At 35.9% G+C, this 26,578-nt stretch overlaps 1 protein-coding gene across 1 annotated transcript in view; it reads left to right on the forward strand.

The window, feature by feature from the left end:
* Window positions 1-3,662: 3,662 nt before the first annotated feature.
* The window catches only part of lsamp (limbic system associated membrane protein), a 723,288-nt gene continuing 700,372 nt past the window's right edge, over window positions 3,663-26,578 (forward strand). Inside the window, exon 1 of the mRNA XM_016678993.1 lies at window positions 3,663-3,938. Within this exon, the coding sequence (XP_016534479.1) occupies window positions 3,875-3,938 (64 nt within the window). The 5' untranslated portion in view covers window positions 3,663-3,874. The remainder of the gene's footprint in view (window positions 3,939-26,578) is intronic.

The raw sequence follows: 26,578 nt of genomic DNA on the forward strand, positions 1-26,578 counted from the left end.
GCCACACATTTTTAGCACAATAATTCTGGACAAAAAAAAAAAAAAAATGTAGCCAATCATTTAAATAGTCAAATTGTGTCAACTGATAATGCATTCAGTGTGAATGACCCTTTTGGAGTCTAGCTAAATGAGAAAGAAATAACTTTTAGCTGCCTGAGAACTTGTTCTAATGCAGTTCCTATCATCGCGTGTGAATGTCATTAATCTTCAGGGTCTATTGCTTAATCCTAAATTACAATCAACATTTCCTTGCTCATTGTCTAACTTATTTAAGCTTTTGAAAGAACAGCTTGGACCTCTGGAATGACAATCAAACAAGGGCAACGATTTAGTGTTTTCCTACAGGGAACATCACCCAGGTGAGTAGTAATGGGTTTCTACTGAGTGTTTGCATTTACTTACACAACACAAAGCTTTGGGTAGATCCAACAATTAATACACATGCTTTTAATCATCAAAGATGTTCTGAAGCAAGTTTTAGGTTGACACGTAAGATCTTATCTTCACAATATTGGCAAATGGGGCTTTTCTGTTGGGTCTGGAGCTTTAGATCATTTGGATGATGTGATCTCAATCATTGTATTTACTCACATAAAAAAATCAAAACGGTGTTTGATTTCAGTTGACATTAGGTGCAATTTATCGATGTAACTGGTTTGGAAGAGAATACATTTAAACTCTTAAACTCCTTTGAACTTCAATTTGCATACATCTCATCCTCGCAAAGAAAATAGCAGAAGGCAACAATATCTCATTGGAAAAATGGTTATAAAAATTTAATTTGCTTAATCCTGACTGCACAAATAATGATTGAAACAGATTTAACAGATTATTTCTAACGTAATTAATGAGGTGATTCATCTGAACATAGTTTGCAAGATGAAGCATTTGTTCTTTGTGCTGCAAGGTCAGAGAAATTGATCTTTATGTTTGTCAGTCAAATCCACACTAATCACTTTTCGGTACATGCCCTACACAATAAGACAACATTGTCCTCTGGCCACCAAAACAATTTTGAAATATACATTTGAATTAATTTTTATGTCTTAGAGCAATAAGAACACATTGTTTGTTTTCCAACCAAAGGCCCTTGGAACCTAATTAATGGAGTAAATAAAATTTTAGATGTTTCATGACCACACAACAGAAGCAAACACATGCACAATTTGTTTTAGCTGAAAAAAAAAGATAAATATATTACTTTTGTTATTTCTGCATTTTTATTTTTCTTATTTGAATTTTCTTTAATTAATTTATTTACTGTGAATAGTAAGCACTTTAAGTAAAATAATAATGAACAAAATTGATATTTACTTTGGATACAACAAAACAAGTTATATAGTTAAAAGCAAATGTTGAGGGAAGGAAAAAAAACGTACAAAAATATAAAATACATAAGAAAATAAAGCAGTGCTTTGTTCCTGGCCACATTATTGCCCTTTGGTCTCATTGCAGAAGTTCAATAGATGTCGTTAACCTTCTGAATCTAAGGTCACAGGAGTCTAAGAGAGGATCAGTGGGTAATAGGAAACAGAGGCAAAAGGTGATGAAGACAGATTCAGCACAATAATGGTTTCAAGTTCAAAGGAGAAGAAAGTCTTCAAAAAAAAACAATTTAGACTTTGATGAAGAGTTGAGCGAGCTGCTGAACTTTGTTTAGTGACAGTGATTGAAAACCGACCCATCTTTTATAGAAGTAAGAAGCTTATATTTCACAGCCCTGTAAATAAAAAAAAACAATATGTTTTATAGGCAAGGCAACTTTATTTACTGTATACAGCACCTTTTGGCCAAAGGCAACCCACGGTGCTTGCACATAGAAATTAAAAACAACATACATTAAAGTAAAACATATCAAAACAGATTTATTTTGCACAGATTTAAAGATAAATCAGATAGGCAAAAGCATATAAAAAGGTTTATAACCTTGTTTTAATGGAGCTCAGTGTGAGAGTAGTCCTGCTTGTTCCAAATGTTTGGTGCATAAAGCTGAAGGCTGCTTCAGTATGTTTTGTTCCGACTCTTGGAATGGTGAGTAGATTTGACTCAGATTATCTTAAAGGTCTTAATGACTACTTATAGTAGCTACATATAACATTCACGGATGTGTGGAAGGACATTGGCATGTGTGATATGTAACTTCTAATATACCAAAGTCAAAGAAAATAGCCAAAGGAAGGACTTGAAAGTTGTAAATTTATAAACCCTGACATTTAATTTTCTGCTAGAGTTAATCTGGGACAGAAATTACTTCTCAATAGCCTTTTTTTTTTTTTACTCAACCAGAAGACAGAGCATAAAGCGACAAATTTTACTTTACATCTTCAAGTAAAGGTGACACAGAGACATCTAGAGCAGCAATTTTACCTTAGTGAAATAAGTGAAGGGAAGAAAAGAAAAGAAAAGAAAAGAAAAGAAAAAAAAAGAGAAGAAAAGAAAAGAAGTACAGACTACATTAAGTGGACAGAGCAAATCCCTGATTTGGGAAGATTTGGCCTACATTACAGAGTTTATATATTATATTTTCTGACCTCTTCTAATGCTCAACTTGGAATAAGACTACACTTTTCCTTTCTTAGGTCGGTAAAGATTGAGTATTTTAATTTGAAAATTGCTAGAGTGAGGTCAGGTTTGTAAAGGAAACGTTTTATTAAACAGCTCAATTTAAATGTTTTATGTTTCCTGGATGTCACAGGGAAATATTTATGTAGATAAGTCAATTAGCAACTAAATGTAAACAACTAGTGTTACATTTAGCTTTTTTTTTTCTGTGTGGTTGGAGACTTTTATGGCAACAATGATCTGCAGCGCCACGCTGTCTGGAACAAGTATTGAGTTCTGCTGTGAGCCCCTTTCCTGAAAGCCCTGCAGTCAGTTTGACAAGGTTTTCTGTTCAACACAATACTGTCGCCAGTAGTCAGAGCAGAGAGGAGACTCATTCCACTTTGTGCTGACATTGCAAATAAATCACACATTTGCAAAGCTGACTAATGCTATCATTAATGCTTCATGGAGTCGCTGCATTCACCCACTATTCCAACTCCTCAGCATGGGACAGGCAGTGTGTCTATCAGAGTGTCTATCAGACGAAGTGGTACCAAGCTGTCCTGTTGCAACCAATAGGAAAATTCAACTGCATAGGCACCATTCGACCAAAGGAGGCAACAGTGAGTCCGTCTCACATAGAATATTGCAGAACTAAAACAATTTACGTGTCTAAAATTGAACAGAATCATTTACAACTCCAAACAACCCATTTATACAGTTCATAAGAAAAAAAAAAGTTAAGAGGGTTCTTTAATTGTGGTGTTTTGTTTTTTTTCGTCCAAAGTAAGGACGATTCATGTACAAACATTATATAACACTTGTCTTGTTTTCAATGTTTTAAATATAATTTACTGAAACTACTATTACAAACTTTACACAGCAGATAAATGCGGTCAGGGTTCCTGAATTTATTTCCATGACAACTTTATTTAGCACTGATCCATTAAGGACCCGCTCTTCAAAACCCCCAATTTCACATCGGATTATTGTAATGTGCATGGCGACACCTTGAGCTCAGCGGCTAATTAACACACCTGTTCCGTCTCTGTGTGTAACCTCAAGTCTCTGCGAACACTAGATGGCATGGCAGGCCAAGAAACAGCCGCACACCCAGCAGCCGATTTACGGAGAGAGACTTTGTCCGGCGTTTCTGCAGCACCTCTACTATTTGTTCCTTGCTTCCCTTTCTGCCGCTGCAGATTGGCTCTTCTGTGAGCTCTGTCTCCTGACAGCAGGACAGGATATTGTCCCCAGACACCGAGCCTCAACAGGACATCAAGTTTCTTCTGGAGGACTGCCGAGCTGCGGGAGCTGAGGAGAGGACACCATGCACTACTTCTGGATACACAGCGTTTGGATCCTCTGCGCTGCTTTTCTCTTCACCTTTCAAGGTAAGATGACTAAACTCACTCATTTAGGGACAAGGACATACTCGGTATATGCGAAAACATTCTGAAGTCCTTGTGATTGGATCAGCTATTATTAGCTTGTGGGGCTTGTAAAGGTTTGTTTTGGTTCTGCCGCACACGTATCTACTTGAGATATAAAGTTGCAGTGTGTTGAATGTGCTCAAAGAGGATGGAGTAAACACAGCAGGGGCTTCAACAGAGCAGATAAGAATAAATAGGATGAAAATTGCAGACGGCAAAGATTGACTTGAACATAAGCCTGTAGAGATTACCAGTTTCTGCTTTGTATTTTACATGTGAGTTTGCTGTGTTGTCTCGTTGAGAAACTTTTGCTGACGCATTGTTTTTTTTTTAATGTTGGCTTAAGAGAAAGAAACCAATTTGCATATTCGTTTTCTTACATTTTCGACATAAAGAGGTTCATAAATGCACCATAGAATTATTTGAATATGTGACACACTATTGAGAACGCCCAGCCCAAAGTTGCACAACAGTCAAATTCCACAAGTCTGTATGAAAATTCAGAATCTGTCTTGTGATACAGAATGGCTCCATATTCGTTTACACCACCTGACCCCAGATTCCTCTGTGTTCACCCAGTGACTGTACTAATAGAGCAGATTTAGTTCCTCTCATGGAGTCGACAATTGGATCAATAAACTGGTTTTGTTTGTCACAAGACACAAGTCTGTCAAAAGACGAAGCTTTGTGCAATCATTATGAATTCATTTTAAAACTGCTGGTGTGCTGCTAATGACCCTGGATTGCATGATGTACCAGATTGGGGAGAGGAGGAGAATTGGCTTTTGAGTTTTATAATGCTGCAGATGGTTTTTAATTTTTCATTACCCAAGCGAATTATCTTTTTTTTTTTTTTTTTTTAAGTATTTCAAGTTTTTCTCACTGTTTTGCTTACAGTTTTTCCAAACATTTCTCATGAAATAACTAACATGTCCAGTTTATAGATGATCAACAGGTTGGCTTCTATAAATTAAACAGTGTAAATAACACTGTTGTCTAATCCTTTGTACTTGTCATGTAATTTTACATGATTTGAGCAATGTTTAATAGATTTTAAATATTTTCTTCTAAGACATATCGCGGTAAGATCATACCGCATTTCTGCTTAGATGTGATAGATATTTGATTTGAAAGAGTTTGGTCATCATTAACACTTTAATTATGTTATTGGATCTTAAAAAGAACAAGTTATTCATAAATATAAAGCAAACTATAAGTATATAGGAGGCTGTGTTTTTGCTGCGACAACTAAAATGTGGAATGACTTACTATACTATATATAAAGATATTACTTCTTAAAACTTTGCCTGTGGTTTGGACACAACCTGATATATTAATTTTAACTTGCGGTCAGATCTATACATTTGTATATTTTTGCATCCTCATATTTTATTACACTTGTTAAGTATTCTAATATATTTTAGATTCCCAATATTGCCTTGTCTAATAAAAGCAGCACAGTGTCTCTTTGTGCTGGCTGGTCATGTACTTCATAAAGCTTTCCAGTTGATAAGAAGATGAAATCTGCAGCTTGGGTCTGTCATTCCAGGATTCTGTGACTTACTTGAGCTTCCTCCTTCTGAATCCTCTTGATCCTCCACAGAGCAGCAGCTCATCCCCACACAGACATTCAGAGTGTGTCTTTGTCACAGTGTCTGTGTGAGTGTATCACTGCTGGCTCTGTGAGCTGTTTGGGAATGATTACCTCAGACAAAGAGACTGCCCGATTCTGTATTCAATTTCAGGCCATGTTTGCATGACTGACTCTCCCAAGAGAGTTTTCTTTCAAATTGATTAAGTACACAATGAACGTAGTTATAAAGTTACTGATTGGAAACAATAATAATAAAACTAATGGCCTCTGTCAGCTTTGTCAATGCAAAAAATTACACAAGCAGACAATTAAGACTTACTTCTTGAAGTAGTGTAAATCAGAAAGAAAGTACATGTAAAATTGTGAAAAAAGTTTTATGTTTCTAGGTTCTAGGTCACTCTATTTTTTTGTATTGTTTTTGTTTGTCTCAACTCCAGTAGGCTGGCCATTGCCTTCCTATGCAATTCTGCTCAATTCTCATCTCCCTTCACTGCCCTGTTTAGGCTTTCTCCAACTGAAATGTATTTCTCTTGGGTAGAAATTTATTCTGCCATGGTTGTAGTTTCAGAGTTTATCATATTATTATTATTATTATTATTATTATTATTATTGGAAAAATGCTCATAAAGTGTATCAGTTTGTGGATCAGACTGAAAATCCAGACAATAATCACCCTGATTGAGTTAGAAATGAACCCTGCCACTCCCAGATTTCATTCTTCTGGGCAGATATTAGTATTTGCATATTTGTACATTCTCAAGATGAAAAAGCAATTAAAAAAAAAAAAAACAAACATCAAAAACAAAGAGCAAGAGCAGTAAAGTGATTAAGAGATGTACTAAAAATGTTCCACTTGTGTTGGAACATTACAGATTTCTGTGACCACATTAGACATTCATGCTGACAGGAACAATAATACTCTGAGTGTGGTTCCAACTGCACAGGATAAGAGTCCAGGGCTAGAATGAGGAAAAAACATTGAAATAGAGATTCATTTAAATATTACATATACAATAAATTTAGTAAATGACATAGAATTTAGCTAAATTAGATATATTACCACTCGATGGCAGCAATGTAGTTCCACTATGATTCTTGATTTGTGTTGCTTTCGATCAACAGGCATTGGAGGTGCGATTGTTTGAGGATACTTAAAGACAGATATTATCTATTATTCCATTATGATTTATAATATTATCAAAGAACTGAGCCATCAATTTTGCCATTACTGGCACTCCTCATGTCATGCTAGAGGCATTGTTTGCATTATAAATAAATTACTCTATACTCGCCAGATTTCCATTTGTAATGAACCATTGGTATGTCGTGTTTTTATTAATATGAAAGATATTATTTACAAAAAAAAAACATGCAGTAGCTGTCCAAAATAAAGGGATGCCTTCTGACTTTTGTGTTGTGCTTTTAGTTGTATTTCTCCTGTTGTTAAAATTTTAATTGCAGTCACTGACTGCGCTGAAATTACAGGTGCTTTTCACTTTGTTTCCTGTTGTAGTTCATAGTTTATCATCTTTAGCCTATGCCTTTGAGCCTGAAGCATGTCATTTAGTAGTTTCTTGCCTTTAGATCTTGGATGCCACTATGTATCAACATGCATGATGGCATCCCGTGCTACTTCGTCTGTCATACAAGACACATAAAGTGGTGTTTTAGAAAGAAATCAGAGCAACCCTTGCAGCAACACCCCCTGAAGGAAGCACACAAGAACAGACCATGTTCTCCTTTAATGAAGGAAATCATTTATTTTCAGAAGAAAATATTCTCAGTGGAAGATTGCATTCTCTCCGTACTGCTTTGCGACACCCCAATGATCATGTCAGCTTGTGAGAGAGGTTGAAAATGACATGTTGCCCATGGGAATAAACTCTCCTTAGGGAAAGTGATGAATAAAACGAACACTTACAGGCTGCTTCAGTTACTGACTGAATCAACAAATGTTTCTGGTGAACCTAGTTCAGACTTGAAAACCAGTGACCTCTCTTCTTGCAGTTTTTGCAATACCTCCTCAAATTCTCAACCTGACTTATCTACTTTTTATTTTTTTTTTACTACGTTTGAACCATGTTCAATTAGAAAAGAACTGAATTGATTTATTTTGTAAGGTTGTTTCCAGCCTTTGAAAGAAATGCTTTATTACAAAGTATCCTCATGCTAGCTCTTCCGTGAAAGTGCAATATAAATATTCATCCATTTAGTGTTTATACCTACTTGTCTTTGCAAGGTCTCGGGGTAGGTTGAGTGTGGACACCCTCAGCAGGTCACCAGTCCATCACAGGGCAACACGGACACACAAAATGCAGCCATGCAAGCAAACGCTCACACTTGGGGCAATTTAGAGCGACCAATTAACCCATGGTGTCATGTTCACTGGACTGTGTTGGGAGTTGGTGTGCGTGTGTGTGTTGTTTTCCTCCTCTACAGTTGGTCCTCCTCAAGCTTAATCAGGAAATGCATTCAGAGGAGTATTTCCCAGCTCTGGCCCTCAACGCACACTGCTGCATGTTTTAGACGTTTCCCTGCTTATACCTGATTCACATAATTGCATTTCAGCAAAAAGCCTGTTAATCAGCCATCAATTGAAGTCACATGTGCCGAAGCAGGGAAACGCCTACTGCATGCAGGGCAGTGTGTCTTGAGAATCAGGGTTGAGAAACAGTGATTTAGAGGAGCAGGTTCTCTGTGACAGATGCCAGATGGTTCTCCCAAGTCCGGTGGTATCCCAGCTTCTGCTTTATTGGTGTTTTCTACCCATCTCACTTTGAGTACTTACTCATTCTTTTGGGCATGTGAGAGAAGTTGGAGTTGAGAAAACCAACTTGTGCATGAGGAAAATGTACAAACTCCATCACACATTTTTCGTTTTCACTTTATTTTAAATGGTAATGGGCAGGTAAAGGTTGTGTGAAGGCTGGTGTCTGTCTCCAGCAGTCATTAGGTAAGAGGTTGGTTACACCCTAAAAAAGTCACCAGTTTATCACAGAAAAATGCATCTAATCTTTCTTTACATTTTATATTCAGAGTCCAGGAGAAGCACACAGTACCAACTTATTCAAATAGAAATTGCTAATCAAGCTTCATTCCAGAGAAGTACTTTGCTTGCAGAGGTCCAGCGTTGTTGATTAGAGATAGGTTTGTTTTTGATTGCACAACCAAAGGGAAACTGATAAGAAATAAACAACCGTGTTTATTTCAACATCTCCTGGTTGTTGTGGTGTAGAACAACTATGTATTATTGATATTCACATTGCTGTCTGTCCAAAACAGGAAAGGAGAAGATTTCTCTGTTGCCTGTTTCTGTATTATTCATTTACACATACACACCTGCAGCACCAGTTAAAAATGTAAGGACTGAGAATTTCTCTTGATTTTAAGTGGAAAAGTACAAACGAAGCTCCTTGTCCAAATAAGATTTTCCATTTTTTTTTATTCTTAACATGCTCTAGTGTGTGTTCTGTTCATTTAAGCCATCAATAGAACTTGAACTCAGACCATGTTTTTTTTTTTTTTTTGTTGAAAAATGACTTTCATACTTGACTACTTTGACTTTGATCAAAAATATTTTTTGGTCAAAAAAAATATTAATATCAAAAATATAGTCTTTTGTTTGTTTGTTGTTTTCTTTTTAATCAAAACAAAATATTTTGAAACAGTCCAAAAACACAATGTACTTTGTCAAACTAACAAAGTATTGTTTATATCTCTCAAGTGATCTGCTTAGTGTTTACATGGGCCGTGTATGAAGCTCCAGAGTGCAGACATGTGGTGTAAATCTGTCAGAGTGGCTGGAACAATTGGTCCCTTAGAAATCAGACAATTGTCAACCTTTAATAAATCAAAAATGGCCTGTTGGGATGTGTTGGAGCTTTGAATGACATGGAGAGACATTCTCTTACTGGGTCGTACAACAACTCAGCAATACTTGAATATTTTATATTTTAGTGAATGTTTGATGGTGAATGGTAAAACAAAGTATTGAAAGTGAAAAGCAATCAATCACACATGTCCAAAATATTCCTGTTTTACAATAAAATCATGGTTGTCTTTTTGCGTGCACATGCCATTAAATGTTTGACACCTTTGGGGGGCATTACTTTGGTAATACAAGATTAAGGTGTAGTAAAGAGAGTTTTGGTTAGCTTCAAACTTGTTGACATGCTTGTGCCAACTGCTGTATAGTGTGAGGTTATTTGCAGCGCCCCCTGCCTTTAACCTCTCATTGGAGTGGGCTGAAGTAGGCTTGGGATCTTTCCACACTCCCATTCTCTGTCGAAGACCAGAAGGAGCTTCTGGGAACATGTAATCATATCTGTGGGGTATCAGGTAGGGTCTTGGGCAGCCCCCACTCCTGGATTGCCTCAGGCCCTCACACTCCATGCCAGTGATTGGTGCCTGTTCCTGCTAGTTCACTCATGATTCTGGGCGGCTGGGGCTTGGTGCACAGGTGTTTACTGACTCACTCCAGCAGGTTGACTAGATGAGGCCTAGTCCCCCTGGTTCTGTTAGGCCTCTGTTGGGGGTGATGTGCCCTTGGGTCTCTGGGACCATGACTGGATCTGCTCCGGCACCTGCCAGTGAAGTTTTATGCATATTTTTAACTGAAACACAGCTACTGTATTGTTCTTGTGACTACTTAAATGCAATTTTAATAATACTTTCATCTTATCCTGTTTGCATACCTTTACCAAAATCTGGAACTACATTTTCTTAAAATTTGCTGTAAATCCTTTTGAGATTTTGAATCTGACTGATGTTGACAGTATCGTATGGAGCTTTACCCGAACTGCACAGATGAAAGGTAACCCCTGCCCTCGCAAAAAAAATGACAGAAAAACAGGGAAAAATCCCCACCAAAATCAAGTTCAAAGTCTACACGGGTGCTTTACTTCACACATAAAAGCTGCCTTAGCTATTTTGTATTCACCTCCTCTCAGACAGATGTGAACACTTCTATCCGGTGATGCTCTTACACTCTAGTACTTTACAAAAAAAATATAGTAATACTGAACAAAGGGCAAAAGAGGCATCCCTGGATTACATTGAGGGTGAGCTACCTACTATGAGAACAAGGTCTAGTTTTTTGATTATAAGGTTCAAGTTCAGTATGTTGTGTATGTGGCATTAAAAGTAGCTGTGATGCTCTGAAAGGTTAGCAGAAACTAAGCAAGCATGCTGCCTCTCTTTGTTGCCGCAGTCAATAAAATAAATGCTGTCCAAAAATTTTCTTTAAATTCTTACCCAAAAGCCAAATTTTGGACGACTATCCTTTTGATTGTAAGAGGTTAATATTGTCCTAAGGGAAGATGTAGCTCCAGCCTAGTCCCACACACTTCACCTAGTACTTTTTTCTGTGATTCCTGCTGCGGTTGTCACATACTTTGAACCTTTTAATGATTCATTATCTGAGAATAAGAAAAAAAAAAAATCACAAACCTAGGAAGACAGGGGCATCCACCTGAAGTGATTTTAAAGAAGCAGGAATAAGGCCTAAACAAGTTTGGAAGAGCAGCAGACATCCACAGCTCATGGGAGACCATGTATTGGCAACTAGTGTTTGTATACTGCTTAACTCTCGCCTATTTTAATGTCAGACTTTATAAATCCTATTTAAAGGAGTGACTTGAAGAAAGGCATTCTTGAAAACGGATCCATAGGAGAGGACAGCAAAGTGTAGAAGAAAATGCTCTTGTAGGTTGAGACAGAAATTTAACTTTTGGCTGTACTGCAAAACCCCGTGATCGAACATGCCATCCCCACAGTGGAACATGTTGGTGGGAGGCCATCTGGTCAGAGTTTTTAGAAACATGGACAAAGCAACAGGGCAACTTCGGAAAAACTGTTGAATGCTACAAAAGACTATAGGGTGCAAGTTGACCTTCCAACGGGCCAATAACGCACTGTACATTGGACAGTTAAGGATCCATGTTTTACTCTTGCTGCATTGCACCTGTTGGTCGTGGTTTTACACAAGTGTGCTTCCTGCTTCCCTTTACTTCGGCGTCTTGAACAGTCAGGCTCAGTCACAGTTAATCAGCTACAGTTAAATGATCTGTTACACATCTTCCATCCTGAGCTTCAATCCTGAGCTCCATCATAGCTGTCAGGACACTTATTTCCTGTCAGAAAGTATATCGTTTATTACCTGATGCCCAACATAATTTATTTTCTGTCATTTCAAGTGTCATAAAAAATGTGTCTCGATGGATAGATTAGCTGTCCTCCAAACCAAAGGTTGGCAATTTGAGGCTTGTAGAAGTTTTCTGTGGAAATGTGCTTGAGAAGGACAAGCCAAAATGAGATTTGAAGTGTTTATATATATATATATATATATATAATTTCTGTAAATGCTACATTGAATTCCCGATCATAAAATCAGAAAGGTACTGATTTCTTACAATAAAGTTTGATTTAACTTTGCCTGGGTTGATTTACACAAAAAGCAGTGCACTCTATTCCATATTTTTTAAGTTTGCTCAGGGTGAAGGAGACACAGACTGGGAAAAAAAGCGAAATTAAGAAGGTAGTATTCTTCTTAATGCTACGTTACTTCTAAAATAGTAGCTAAAGAGAGGCCACTGTTCAGCCTGTTCAGTGGTTTTACTGAAACTTCTCGTGTTGTGGAAGTGGTGAGTGAGTTTCCAGGATTTTTACTTTATCAAAGCTACTTATCAGCAAAATGTGGAACTCTCACTTCCTTTTAAACTTGAACATCAAACATCATTGTGCAACCCTCGGCTCCTCAAGCCCTTTCAGACAGACTCATTAGGTTGGCTTAGACAAATGTCATGTTCTGCTTCTACTTTAGAGCAGACATTTAGATAAAATGAGAAAATGACAGATAACCAACAGGAACCCTTTAAGTGTTTGACTTGTCCTGAGTGGGTGGAAGAAAAAAAAAAAAAAAAGGGAGTGAACAGCCACATGCTCACCCACTCCATTTATTACATTGGTAATGGTGTTGACTGAAACATGCATGCTGCTTCGGTCGCTTCTCTTGAATAAGGTTATTAAAGCAACTTGAATTAAATGGGTTCTGCACTTATGCTACTTTGCTGCATACCAGCAGCAGACACATTGGATTCTGACCAATTCTGGCTTCTTGATAGAGGTTCCTCTAATGGCAGAGAGTTCTTTGAGCAGAGTAATGAGCCCTGACAGACTGAGAAAATTGCACAAAAATGAACTTGACTTTGCATTGGATTTCTTCAGATCTCCAGGACTGAGATGTACTGTAAAAATGAGACCAATCCATCAGCATGGATTGAAATTTAAAGAACTTGGCAGAGGAACTGTTCAGACCTGCCATAATCATTCTTGAATTTTGACAAAAAAAGATGTCAAAGGTTTTATGCATTCTCTGCATCTGCAATAAATGTAATCCATACATATAAGTTTTATAGCATTTTAACACTCGCACAAGTTTATTCTTGAACTACTTTCTCAACATTTGAAGTAGTAAAACATGTTGAGCTAAGATATAAAAAAAAAAAAGATACCAGAAAGTAATACCCAAAGAGTGAAAATAAGGTTAGAATGTGGTGGTAGGATAAGAGTTTGCTCCTCTGAGAGAGGAAAGATGGAGGAAAATTAAGATGGAATGATGCTTTTAGGGAAATGAAGAAGCAAGGGGAGATGCGAGTATTCTCCTCTCTGTGTCACATGATACGAGTCAGCTCTCCAGCTTCGGAGGTGTTGGCTCTCATCAGTGTCTTCTATACAGAGATGCAACTCTGGTTCCAGGAAGAAGAAAAACAATCTCTTTGTCGTCATAATGGTTCCAGACTTTAACGATGCACTTCTATTTTGACCCTGGTCATTTCTCATCCTCTCATGGCTTTGGAAGCCCAAAGATGGAGCAGTTAGTAATATTGTCAGTATTACTTACAGTTCTTGTTGCTTACACTGCAGAAGGAAGTAACTGTAGTAATCAATAGTCATTTGTGCTGTTTGTATGGTTGTGATTGATATAGGAAGGGAATCAGAGTTGTTACATATTGGACGTGGTTGAGCTTTAACCTATTGGAAACTATAAGAAATTTAAATACTTCCTTTTGTAGCGTGTGATGTCTGATTAAGTTGCATCATACTGTGGAGAAAAAATGTCTACAAGTATAGTCTATGTTGCTGGAATGCCGGTGGGTTATAGGGTATTTACATGAGTAACTCAATTAAAAAAAGTTTACTTCATTTAGTAATGTATAACTGCTAAATCATATTCTTTTTAAAGCATTTTGTCTGAGTTTTCTGGATTATTAGCTGGATCTCTCGCCACATGCAAAAATGAAATCTTGGATGCTAATTATTTTGTGATTTACTTGAGTCATTGAAATCGATATTATTTAACGCTGTTTTATTCCTATTCTTTAACCATTCGGGGTCAGAATGGTTAATTGGTTTTCTTTTTCCCAAAGAAGTCTCTTTACTTCTCAAAAGTGTTGCTTTAATTAGGTCAGTTTAAAAAATGTAACAAGATGAAGAAATATTGCCTTTGGATATTTTCTGTTTACTTCGTGAGAAACGGTGCAGCATCAAAGTCCTTTTGATCCAGAGCCTCGCTTTGCCCACATTTTGTTATGTTACAGCCTTATTACAAACTGTGTTAAATGCATTTCTTTCCTCAAAATTCTACACACAAATATCCTGTTAAGACAATCTTGGAAATAAATCTTATTTTTTTGCAAGTTTATTAAAAAATAGAAAACAAAACTCACGGCCTTATCTCTTCTGGAATATGACGACACAAGCATTGGCACATCTATCTTTAGGCAGTTTTCACCCATTCTTTTTTTTGAAGTACTTCTCGAGTTCCCTCCGGTTGTATGGGAGACAACCAGGCAGAAAAATCTCTCCACAGATGTTTAATCTGATTCAAGTCTGTATTCTGGCTTGGCCCCTCCAGGACATTCACAAAGTGGTTCTAAAATTTTGACATCTTTACGATGTGCTTTGGATTTTGTCCTGCTGAAAAATGAATGATCACCCCAGTATGAGGTCAAGAACAGTCTGGAGCAGGTTTTCATCCAGGATGCTAAATAAGACGAATCATTCAAAAACAAACAAATAATTAAAAAAAAAATCTGTGATGTTACAATCAAATTCCACAATGTATTTTAGTGGAATTTTATGTGAATCACTAAATCATGTAGTGTTCATAAATAAAAATCTAAATGTGAGATGCATTTTCTAGTCAGCCTCACTTAAAAGTTTGTAGAATCACCTTTAACTTCAATTACCACTGCAAGTCTTTAAGTTCCAACACATAAAACCTTAGCTTTTGCCCAATCTTCTTTAACACAAACATCCCAAGCTCAATGACTGAGCAGAGAGTGAATGCGATCAACAAGCGCAAGCCTTGCCATAAACCCTCAATAGATTAGATTCATTTATTGTAACGCATGGATTTTTTAAATTTTTTTTATCTTTAATCTAAATCATTGCAGTGATTTAGTGGCTCTGACGGTGTGTTTACGTTCGTTGTTCTGAATGAAGGTAGGACTCCAATTAACCATGATTGGTTTTATTTTCTACTGAGGAAAAAGTATCCCTACAGCAAAACCCTGCTACTTCCTCTTTGGGGTTGGCATTTTCAGAGATTTACTCTTTTGCCAAACAGAATTTTGCAAGCAGGGTAAAAAGTTCCATTTCATTCTATCCAAAGTGGTGAACCACATAACTGATGTGTGCCTTACAATGACTTGTCAAACTACAGAGTGTAATTCTTCTAGCTTTCTGTCAATAATTGATCTGTCTTGCCACTGTTTTATGAACCGTCATGTCAGTAAATTTGCCAACTTGTCCCACGGATCTTTGCAACTTCTGAAGAAATGCATTCAATTTCATCAGTTTCTCTGGTTTGTGTTTAGCTTACCAAGTCTGTCGGTTTACCTGGACGACCACATCTTTGTAGGTATATAGTTGTCATACGTTTTCTACCTTCTGATAACAGATTGAACAGAATTTAATAAGAAGTTGAAATCTTAGCATATTGGTGTTAGAAGTTGTTTTTAGAAATGCAGGTTGGGAAGGAGGTAGTGTAAATGCAAAAAGACAACAGAGTAGATAAACAATTGAACAGACCTGAAGTGATTAAAATAAATTAAATGCAGTATGTGGCATTCACAGTGTGTGGTTTTATATTATTCACTATGAACATTTCCGAACATCAAGGCCGTTTTATCCACATTATCGTTACTTTTCTCCTTCCCTAAATAATTGCTTATGAAACATAAACACAGTGTGTGTTACAATCAAAACCTTACCGCTCCAGTTTTTTTTAGGTGTCTCTCTAAAGCACAATACTACATGTAGCGAGCCTTTTGTAATATCAGGACAAAGAAAATCACCCACAGCCGAGTCTGCCCACACATATTGACCGCATTATGAGATGTGCAGCTTTATGTTTTGCAAAGAGCAGAGCAGCTATGGCTAACAAAGGGAGTGATCCAAAAATTTCAAAGCACAAAATCTCTGGGGTTGGCAAACTGCCGGCAGCTGGTCTTTGTTAGTCAGCCATGATGTTTACTATGAACAAAGAATACTACACAATATGAAAACAGCAAGAGAAAAATGTAGGTTTTTCGTATGTGGCCACTGGCTAAATAAGTATGCACATTTCTCTAAAGTTCAGCTGGGGAGAGTATGAAACTAAATGATATTATACTAAACTAAGGAAAAAGGCAACAAAGATATTGTGCTTCATTTTGTAACATTTTTTCTATTACATGACACTATATAATTTAATTTTGTTTAACAAATATTTAACAAGCGGCTCTATGAGTACCTATGAATTTAATCCTCAAAACATCAATCTAGCCAGAGTAGCCGGAATCACAGACATTTCTATTTTGAAAGTTTAAGATTGATTAAAATGGACAGATGCTTAAAATATTTGTGAACATTACCCAAGAGACCTTATGGAGGAGCTGTGGTACTTTACATTACATTTATTGTGACTGGCTGGTTAAAAACGCCAAAGACTGTCATGTAGCTTCCATTTATGGGTGACCTCATCTGAGACCTGCAGTGTTATGACAAAGGTTCTGGAGTTCATAAGAAAGATGTAATGTTGTGAAGAAATGGAATGAAAATTGACCTTGTACTGCAAGAATCATTTTATATGTGGTGCTACAATGCAGGTCTAGTTTTGGCTATGGATAACTAGGAGTAATTTCTGTGGGTAATTGTCTATAAAACTAGTAATTTAGATCAAAATGACTAAGTCAGGGCATCACTTAGATTAGGAAAATAGCCAAATATTCCAGATAATGCTCAAGTTTTAAAATGATGGATGATGGCATAAGTCCAGCTTGATCAGCAACACGTATATGAAACAAACACTTCACCCCAATATGCAGGCGTTTATTAACAAAATAATTCAACCGTCCAGGTAAACACTTTAATCAACAGCTCTCTAAACTCGGAACGCTCAACTGGACTACTGAGAAGAATATAAAATGAAAATAATAAACTGCTGAGTTAAAAAAAAAAAGAAGCAAAACTATAAAAATAGATTATAAAATAACCAATACAATTATGTCACAGTTTGGTATGATTTGTGAAAATTGAGAAACCAAATTTATCTCATGAGGAAATTGGACTGTCAATTAGTTTTAGCTAATTCAGATTAAAATATGTCTTCAAATTATTAGTTTAGACTTTTCTTCAGAGGAACACCAGAACCATGTGACAAATAAATAAAACATGAAATGACGAACTATGATCTATTGTAATCTTGTAATATTGTAATGTCTTCAGTGATCTGTGTTTGCGTTTACTATTATATTCTGAAACCAAGTCAAAAATTGCTATAGTGCAACACAACTGAATGTTATCTAAACGGAATAAGTCTAGAAAATTATTTTCCACCTACATCACATTTAAATGATCCAGTTAAGAGCTTTGTGGACTGAGAATCTATTTATAGGTCTGTAGTGGATAAAGTTCTTCATCATTCTTGTGTCTTCAACAAAAATAACATGTTCATTTGCAGTTGCCTTAGTTGAATGTTGGGTTTGAATAAATAAGTTGAGGACACTGCTATACCAAGAAGAAACTGCACGGCTCTTGTGCACACTGAATCTAAAAGTCCTTATTTATATTTAACTGTAACTCAGGAAGTGACTAGTTTGAAGTATTGTTTGATGAAATCAGGAAAATTAGACTGTTTATAAAATCAGTGAGGTTAACAATTGATTAATAGTTAACTAGTAATGCATTATTAGCAACAAATCATAAACCCTGCAGAGTTTTTGATTTGTTTCTCAGTTTTAATACAAATATTAAAAGACCAATTTTAATTGTCATACCAATTAAAATTGACGGGTTCAATTAAAATATTTCTTTAGCTATAGTTGTGACAGTTGTAGGCTATCTGGGTCTTTCATGTCTGGGGTATTTAAGTCCAATCTTAAGTGGGACAGAATTCTTATTTAGATGTTGTAAAGCCCACAGGGATTTTGTCCACTGAGATTGATTAAATTGTATTTGACCATTGGTGAATGCAATACATTTTCTGAAAATGCATACAGTTTTGTCCAGGACAGCTTTCTACTAAATTATGTTTTAAGGAAGTGGACAAAAGTAAATATCCCTTTACAACTGCAAATAATACAATATTGATGACGAACCAATTACTTTTAAAATTCTAATAGAATCCTCTGCTCAGTCGGGACATAAGTGAATATGATGGTCTTGTTGTTAACTTGCTGAAATAAAAGCTTTTTAAAAATGCATGAATAATTCATATCTCATTTTATGACTTGCTGTATCATTTATGTGCTCTCTATTCCCAAAGTATCTCTACCAACACACTTGTGTTCTTACCATCTTCTGATAACTCTAATATGAGCTCATTAAATGGAAATGAGAAGGAGTCTTCTGTGAGCGTTAAAGCTTCACCAAAAAATCTTCTTGACATCCACAGGAAGGTCCTGCTGTTTCAGAAGTCATGATTTGTCTTGCAAATCATGACAAGACAAAATGTTGTACCCCAATATTCATGTGGAAAGTAATGAAAATTCTGCAAGACAACAGAGACGCCTTGAAAAAAACTCTCTTCAAATGCAATTAATGTCATTGCTGCAAGTTTCCCCAAGTTAAATTTACGATTTTGTAAGACATTTATTAGATGAAACATAAGGGACAACTTGTATGCATACATTTTTACGGTTCAGTTTGTAGATTTAACTCCATGTGTCTGTAATTCTTCAAACTTAGGTGTGCTAACTTCAAAAGCATCCTTACAAAACATTATCAGCTCCATAATGGCTATAGATCATAATTTTAGCTAAATATTGCAAATCCTCTTTTCAAACCGAGCAAGTATGCAGTTTCCCAATGACAAAGCAGCTGGTTGTGGAAAACATTCCTAGACTGTATTAAATTTACACTTCCAAACACACAATGCCCTAGTTTCTGTAGGGAAAAATTACCTTTTATATATATATATATATATATATATATGTGTGTGTGTGTAAAATGGAAATAAACAAACATGAAAAAAAAATTGTCAATCATGTTTAATATTTTAAGCTTGCAAAGTGAATAGCAATTAATAATAATCAATTGAAAGCAGTAAAATAAAACTAATTTATGATATACTTGAGACATTCTAAATCTAAAAGTGTCATTGTAACCTAGTTATTGTTATTTCCTTTAATTTCATGTAAAGCACTTTGAATTGCCTTGTTGCTGAAAATGTGCTATAGAAATAAAATTACAATAGCATGTCTTATGTTTAATATATTTTTGTGTACATCAGGAATGTACTTGTATAGAACACTCTTTCTGATGTGCAGCAGGTTTAGCTACTCAATAGTAACAGTTTTAATAATAATATAAAAAAAAATATGTGAAGATCCGAACTGTTTAGGGCAACAGTGTCAATGAAGACTGTCCAGTGGCAGTCTCCATTGACACTGTTGTCCTAAGTTCTGGCATTTATTCTCCAATAGCCAGCTGGAGTGAATTTGGCCATAGAAAGTCTGCAAGTTACGCACAACCTAACAAATGCTGCTTTATACTATTGCAAACTTTTAGGAATCTGAATCCTTCATGGCACAAAGTTTATATTTACTTTTGAATCAGTTTGAAGGTATTTTTGTCTCCCCATCCCACAGAATGGAGAAAAAAAAAAAAAAAAAAAGCTTTAGCTCTGTAATTTCAGATTGTTCCAGTGGTAGAAAAGGCTCACAAACTTTCAAGCACCTTTTTTTCCCCAGTTAAATTAAGAAGTTAGTCACTTTAGAGTGACAATGGAAAGAGAAGCCAAGCATTTTAGTTACTTCATTGAACTTAATGAGCCAGATTTTGCAAAGGCATGCAACACAAACTTGTATAATAGCATGAGGCAACTTTGCATGAGGTGACTAAAGCTTAATTCTGTAGCCACATAAAATAAAATGGAACTTTTAGAAAAGAGAAAAAAGTTTAACCTACTATTACTGAGCTTGGATTACAGTAATAATTTGCTCAAAGTCATAGTTCATTATAGCTGGGATGTCATATTTAACAAGATTAATCTATTTTACTTTTGTTTTTGATAGATTTTTTTTTTTTTTGCTCTAGTGATCTTCATATTTACATATTTTTTAAGTCGAGGGTGCTTAAGTGCAGTCATTGAGATCTACTATCCTGGAACATTTAGATACATCCCTTCCACACACCTGAATTAAAAATAATAGGACACCGCTCCTAGCACACCTGTACAGCTGCTCCGTTTGGTTCTGTCACAAGCTTCAGGAAACATCTAGGTTGTCTGCAGCAGAGCGAAAACAGAAAGTTCCTATCACAAAGGACAAATCCCTTGGAGTCAGACATGCGCACACACGCGCGCGTAGGCTCACGTATTTAGAGCAAATATTTCTTATGCTGTAAGAGAAAAAGGTAGTAAAATCTATACATTTAAAGGTATTCATGTATAAGATAACTTTTCAGATTTAGGGTATTAATGCTTCTAAAGACCTTACAAGTAACATAAACTGATTAAAAATTGCTTGTGATTTTTTATTTATTTATTTTTTTGCTACACGAACAATTTAGACTAAATGTTTTTTAAAATGGAAATAACAGAAATCTCCCCACAAACACATACAGACACATTATTTGATATGTCAGACATTTGTGCTGGTTAATATTTTTTAAAATCTTTATCTGATAAAGCAAAGGGTACATGTTTGCTGCTTTAAAGGTCAGGGTAAGTCCAGTGGCCTCAATCATCTGTTAATTACAGAAGAAGTGTGGAACCACACGACTGACCAGCCACCTAAACATACTGATCGAGGAAGAATAACCTTAGTAAGGGAGAGAGGATTTCTGTATGGAGACAGACATTTTATGAAGGACAACCATCTCTTCAGAAATCTATTGATCATGCCTGCATGTTAGAGTGACCAGATGGAAGCCACTCATTAGTAAAAGGCATATGGCATTCTGTCTGGAGTTTGCTAAAAGGCACCTGAAGGACTCTGACTGTGTGAAATAAAATTCTCTACTCTGATGAGACAAAGATTGAACTCCTTGGCATGGCTGCCAGATTATGAGCAAAGGTCTGTTACTGTTTTGACAAAAAAGTAGATCCATAGTCATATTTAATATAAATGAATATCGTTGAAAGTTCATTCATTTCAGTAACTTTGTTCATTAGAAACATTTTATTTGGGTTAGTAACACACAGACATTGCCTCTCAAGACTTTAGTTCTGTTAAGGATTTTCTGCTTGCAGCTATTGAATATGCGACATTTAAGAGGCCCAATAAAGTATTTTCAAAAGGTGCTTCTATTAAGACAAATAATAAATGCGCCTCATTGGAATGCATAGTCTGACTTACTGAATGTGAATATGTTTAAAACTGGAGGACTAATACTATCCTCATTTAGAGCCAATTGTTTCTGCATGTAAGCTGTCACACACAAGGTGCATTGGTTAATACATTTGTCCATACAGCACCAATTTTTTGTGGGGTTAATAATGTACCGAAAAGATTTGATCTCTCCAACAAGTCAAAGTAATATTGCATTTAGTTTTTTGTTGTCCATAAGAGACAAAATCTCGTCTCCCCACACATCACTTCCTTTTAGTTTTGAAAAAATCAAAAATAAAAAAAATGAAACATTAATAGTTCTGCTGCTCTTGAGATTGCTGCTGACTCAGGTTGAATCGTTCACCAACAGAGTTGTCCCTGTTAGTGAAGTTGCAAAAATGCATCATTTGAGTCAAATGACTTCCCACTGAGTTTGCTGAACTAACGCATACCCATGTTCAATTAAATTCTGAGATTTCTTTAACTTTTTTAATCATGAAATGGGGTAATTGCAAGTAATTGATCAATTTAATCAGCCACTTTTGATGGGTAGTCTCTTAATTACATGTTCATAGACATGCAGTGAATAACTAATGTATAACAGAAAGCCAGAACAGAACAAAGATTGAGATTGTTCATGTATTATATCTGATGTAATTCTGGGTATTAATGAAAACAAGTCAGACTTAAGACAATGAAGATGAGTGTGAATTACTACACAACAAAAAAAGATTACAAAATACCTTGTTGTACTTCAACACTATTTAAAATAAAAGAGAAAAGAATCCATGCAGATGGTTTCAAATTACAGGCAATAAGAAAAAAAAAATAATACAGCACCCCTAGCAAAACTGTAACAAAGTATGATCTGAACTGAGGAAATCAGTTGCCCAGATTTAGCTTTGGGTTTCTTCTATGAAGGTTTTCTTTGTCCAAGATGAGCTACATAATGGATGATTGCTGGATGGTCGGGTAAATGACAAGGTGGATATCTACCAAATTGCCGGTTGATTTATGAAGCAGTTTGGCCACTTACTTTATTCAGCCTCATGTCTGTTTCTGTTTTCCTGTTCACCTTGTGATGAAGTGAGAAAGCCATCTGTTCAAACTGATGATGCACGTTTGATCAACTAGATGGAGGAAGCCCACACGGCGTGAAACATCTTTGTGTCTATGAAATTATAATGGTGACAAGATGAGAAATATAGAGATACAAAGGCTGTTTTTTTTTTCTTCCTTTTTTTTCTGTCATCCTATGCAAGTAAAACTGATGTAAAGGATTTGCGGAATGCTTTAACTGTGAAGAATCCAGCCTCGGTAAAAGAGGTGAACCAAAGAGGCGTAGGGCAGTTCAGCCATCCGTTTCTAGTGGGGAATGGGAGCATCAGTCCATTTTTACTGCAAAGCAGGAAACCAACATTTTCTTTCCCCAAAGGTTGTATAAATTGCAGATCCCTTTGTTAGAAATTTATTGCAATGTTTCTAAGTTCAGTTTTGCAAAGAAATGTTGGCTTCCAAACAAAGAAGATAACTGTGCTAAAACAAAAATCGGTGAACCAATGTTAATTAATTTTATTTATTTATTTTTTTTGCTAATTTTAAAATGATTTTTTTTCTGAAGCTTTTATACATTTATAAAAAGAATTAACCCCGATTTGGAGTTGAGCCTCTCACCTCTAACTCTGCCAGGCTTCTATGTTCACTGGATGGCAATGGTATAAAGATCAAAAGTTAAATGGTTATGTCTATTTGAACAACTTAAATATATAACCCATCTTCATTGATTTTGATCAACTGTGCTGTTTTACTTGAAAAACGCCTTACTTAACGAATGGTAACTGTGGATTTAACTTGCACAGCTTGAAAGCTGTAAGATTTTATGTTAACTCTAGTCTTGTAATTAATGCAACATATCTATTATCTGTATTTTCTGGTGTATACCATGAAATATGATTTCTCACTGAACACAGTTGTCCTCAAACTCTCAGGCTACAGTTGTGGAAAATATATTGAAGTAGTGACTGCTGTGATTTATGTATTTATTTTTTATTAATGCTGCATTTCAGCTTGGAGACGACGGGTGTGTTCTGGAATAAAGTGTGAATCTCTTAGAATGCAGCCACTAAAGGCACCTAAGCTATTACTATCGTGGCAGCCTTCCAGGGACAGAATGAAAGATTATTGATGACCTGATTTAGTTCAATAAACCCCACCTAATGCACCTCCATAAAAAGTTACGACATAGTATAATTTCAGTTCAAAATCAAGATGAGGTCACTGTAGTGTTTTCAAATATACCCATAATTTATGGCAAGATCATTGCAGAGTAAAACAGTTATATGTACATTAGGTATGTATGTATATATTGTAGATGAGGCATATGTTTTAGAACAGGTTAAAGTACTTCCATTGAGAATATATACTGTTTACTAGGTATTCGCCTGACCACTAAATAGTACAGCAAGCTTGATGGCAAATAACATCAGAACAATGCAGTTTTTAAAGCAAATCTCACTTTCACACAAACCGTGTTTATAGCATTGTAGATAAGAATATTTCTTTTTAATTTACTGAAGGAACTGAGGTAAGAAGAGTAACTATAAATCTTACTCAAGAATAGCCTTAATTCAAGTAAAAGTATAATGTAAGGTGTAGTACAGCTACTTCTAGAAATGAATTTTTTTCATAAGGTTACTCATGTAAATGTGATTCCCTCCTAGCTTTGCATTGAACACATATTTAACTTTATGTACTCTGAGAAACTCTACACATGTTCATAGAATTATTGAGAAGTTGCTTTTTTACCATCATGAACAGGTTCTGCAAAGCAGAGGACTCACTTCACACAGCAGGTCTGCCTGTGACCCCATTATCATATTTGCTTTGATAATGACATGTTAAGATCATTTCAATTCTGTCAAGTTATGCATTAAAAGTTCCCATTTTTATGCTTTTTATTTCTTCAGTTTGGAAAATTATTGTGGGTGTTCAGTCATGGTGAGTTTAGTGTTCAGCTTAATTGTGGAGGATTTCGTTTCCCCTTTGATATGCAGAGCATTTTCTCCTTTGTGCTTTGTGTGTCAGTTTAATCCCCTGTCAGTCTACATGGAAGAGAAAGGTACTTGACATTATCTTTGAATAGAGGGACCCTCATTGGAATTGCGTATCAGGTAGTTGTTTTAAACGACACAGTAACAAAGCATTTTTGTTGAAGTGTGTGTACTTATAAAATCAGTTTTCATAATATTATATGATATTTGTTTTACTAGTTTGTTGTACTAATTGCCATTAGAAACGGGTTGTTGTAGATATCATGGCAAATTTCCCTCTAATGTACCATACAGCCAAGGTGGTACATAGTGCACACACCAAGGTTAATTTAGGAAATAAGTATGCCTTACATTTAAGTTATTTAATTCGTACACTATTTCATGATGTTTCTTCCTATACCCAGGACTTTCACCAGTACCAGGTGGCTGAACCGTTCTGAATGTGGAAACGCTCGGATGGCTCCACAGATTGTTAAAATAGGCCTGAAAAGCTTTCTTTCTATGTAATGTTTTTCATAATCTCCATTTAAACAATAACTTGTTTTAAATATTAATGTTAAAACTGTAATTTAAGGTGCTTGTTATTTTAAATGTTTTATTGATTGTAGCATCTTGAGATTTCTATAAAGGTAAAGTATGTTGTAATCTTCTTTATGGATTTCACGGCCATCCAATAGTGCTCGTAATAAAAACAAAACAAGTAGTTCCATCACGGCATGAGTAAGTTGGAAATGGATAAGTGCCATTCTCGCAGATATTCTTCTCTCAAACGTTATGCGTCACTGCAGGGACACCACCCGAAGAATCAATCTGAGTAAAAATTTATTTTCTGATCCACAGGTGTGATTGGATGGTTTTAGCCTGTTGTTCCAGTTGTTTGCCATAAGGATGGTTGGTATAAACGGAACAGTTTTTTAATTTTTTTTTTTATAACGCCATGATTACTTGTATGTGCCTTTGGATTTGCATTACCTTTTTGGTGCAGACCTTTACTGTTTCATTATGGGTCTCTACAGTAGTATAAAAATATAGTGTTAGGTCACATACTTATGTTGGTGACTCCAATAATGTTTAAACTGGTTATTGGAAACTAGAAAGCTGCTGCTGTGTTATGAAACAATAATGCCTCCTTTCCACTGAGCGGTACAGCATGGATCAGTATGATTCTGTATGATATTTTGCCTGTTTCTGTTGTAAAAGCAGCCTGTACCACACCGTTTCTGGTCCACCTTCAACTGTAGATCCATAAGACATTGGTACGGCGTGGTTAGGGCAGAACTACTGGCATCACAGCACAGTCTGCAGATTATAGGACAGAGAAATGTCACTGACCAGTTTGACATGATTTTAGGTGTTTAAGTTAAATTCTGCCTGTCCAGTGAGAGTCCAATTGACAGTGGAGATGCTTTACTGAATATCATGATGCCATACAATTGTGTACCAAACTGCAACCACAATGGCGTACTGCTCAGTGGAAACAAGATAGAAGTTAGGAAAAAGGATCTTTAGTCATAACTCTAATCCCAATATTGTTTTTATTTTTTTCAGCAATATTCTTTTGACAGTTTTTTTTCTTCTTTTATCTGGCTTTACTTTTAACTTTCCTCAATTTATAAAGACATGTAGTTCCGGCCTAGAGACATTGCACACTTTACACAGATCTAAAGCAAAAAGTGAAGTTTTTGTTTGGTTTTCTGTCAGGGCCAAGAAATTATCAGAGTCTTTGGGGAAAAAGCAGCTGCATTGCAGCAGAAAGTATTTGTATAGTAGCAACAACACAGACATCAATCAAATACTCTCATTTGACTTGAAGTTAATCAGCTGTGGGTCTTCTGTGATTTAGACCACTGGGACCGACTCATCACAAATAAACAGAAGAGCTCTTTATTTGGGACAATTGAGCAAAGTATAGAAACTGGAGTTTCAAGAGTCATTAGCATCAGAATATGAACACAAAGGAGCTTCTGAATTTCTTCTTTTCTTTAAATGATTCATCTTTGCAGATTATTTTAGTTTAGATCACATGTGTCAAACTCAAGGCCCACAGGCCACATATGGCCCACCATGTCATTTTATGTGGCCCGCCCCAGCATTTTATAGGCCGATGATTGACTTAAAATAGGTTTTGAGCACAAATTGACT

The sequence above is a fragment of the Poecilia formosa genome, unplaced genomic scaffold (genome assembly GCF_000485575.1).
Source record: "Poecilia formosa unplaced genomic scaffold, Poecilia_formosa-5.1.2 Scaffold198, whole genome shotgun sequence".
NCBI classification, from domain to species: Eukaryota; Metazoa; Chordata; class Actinopteri; order Cyprinodontiformes; family Poeciliidae; genus Poecilia; species Poecilia formosa.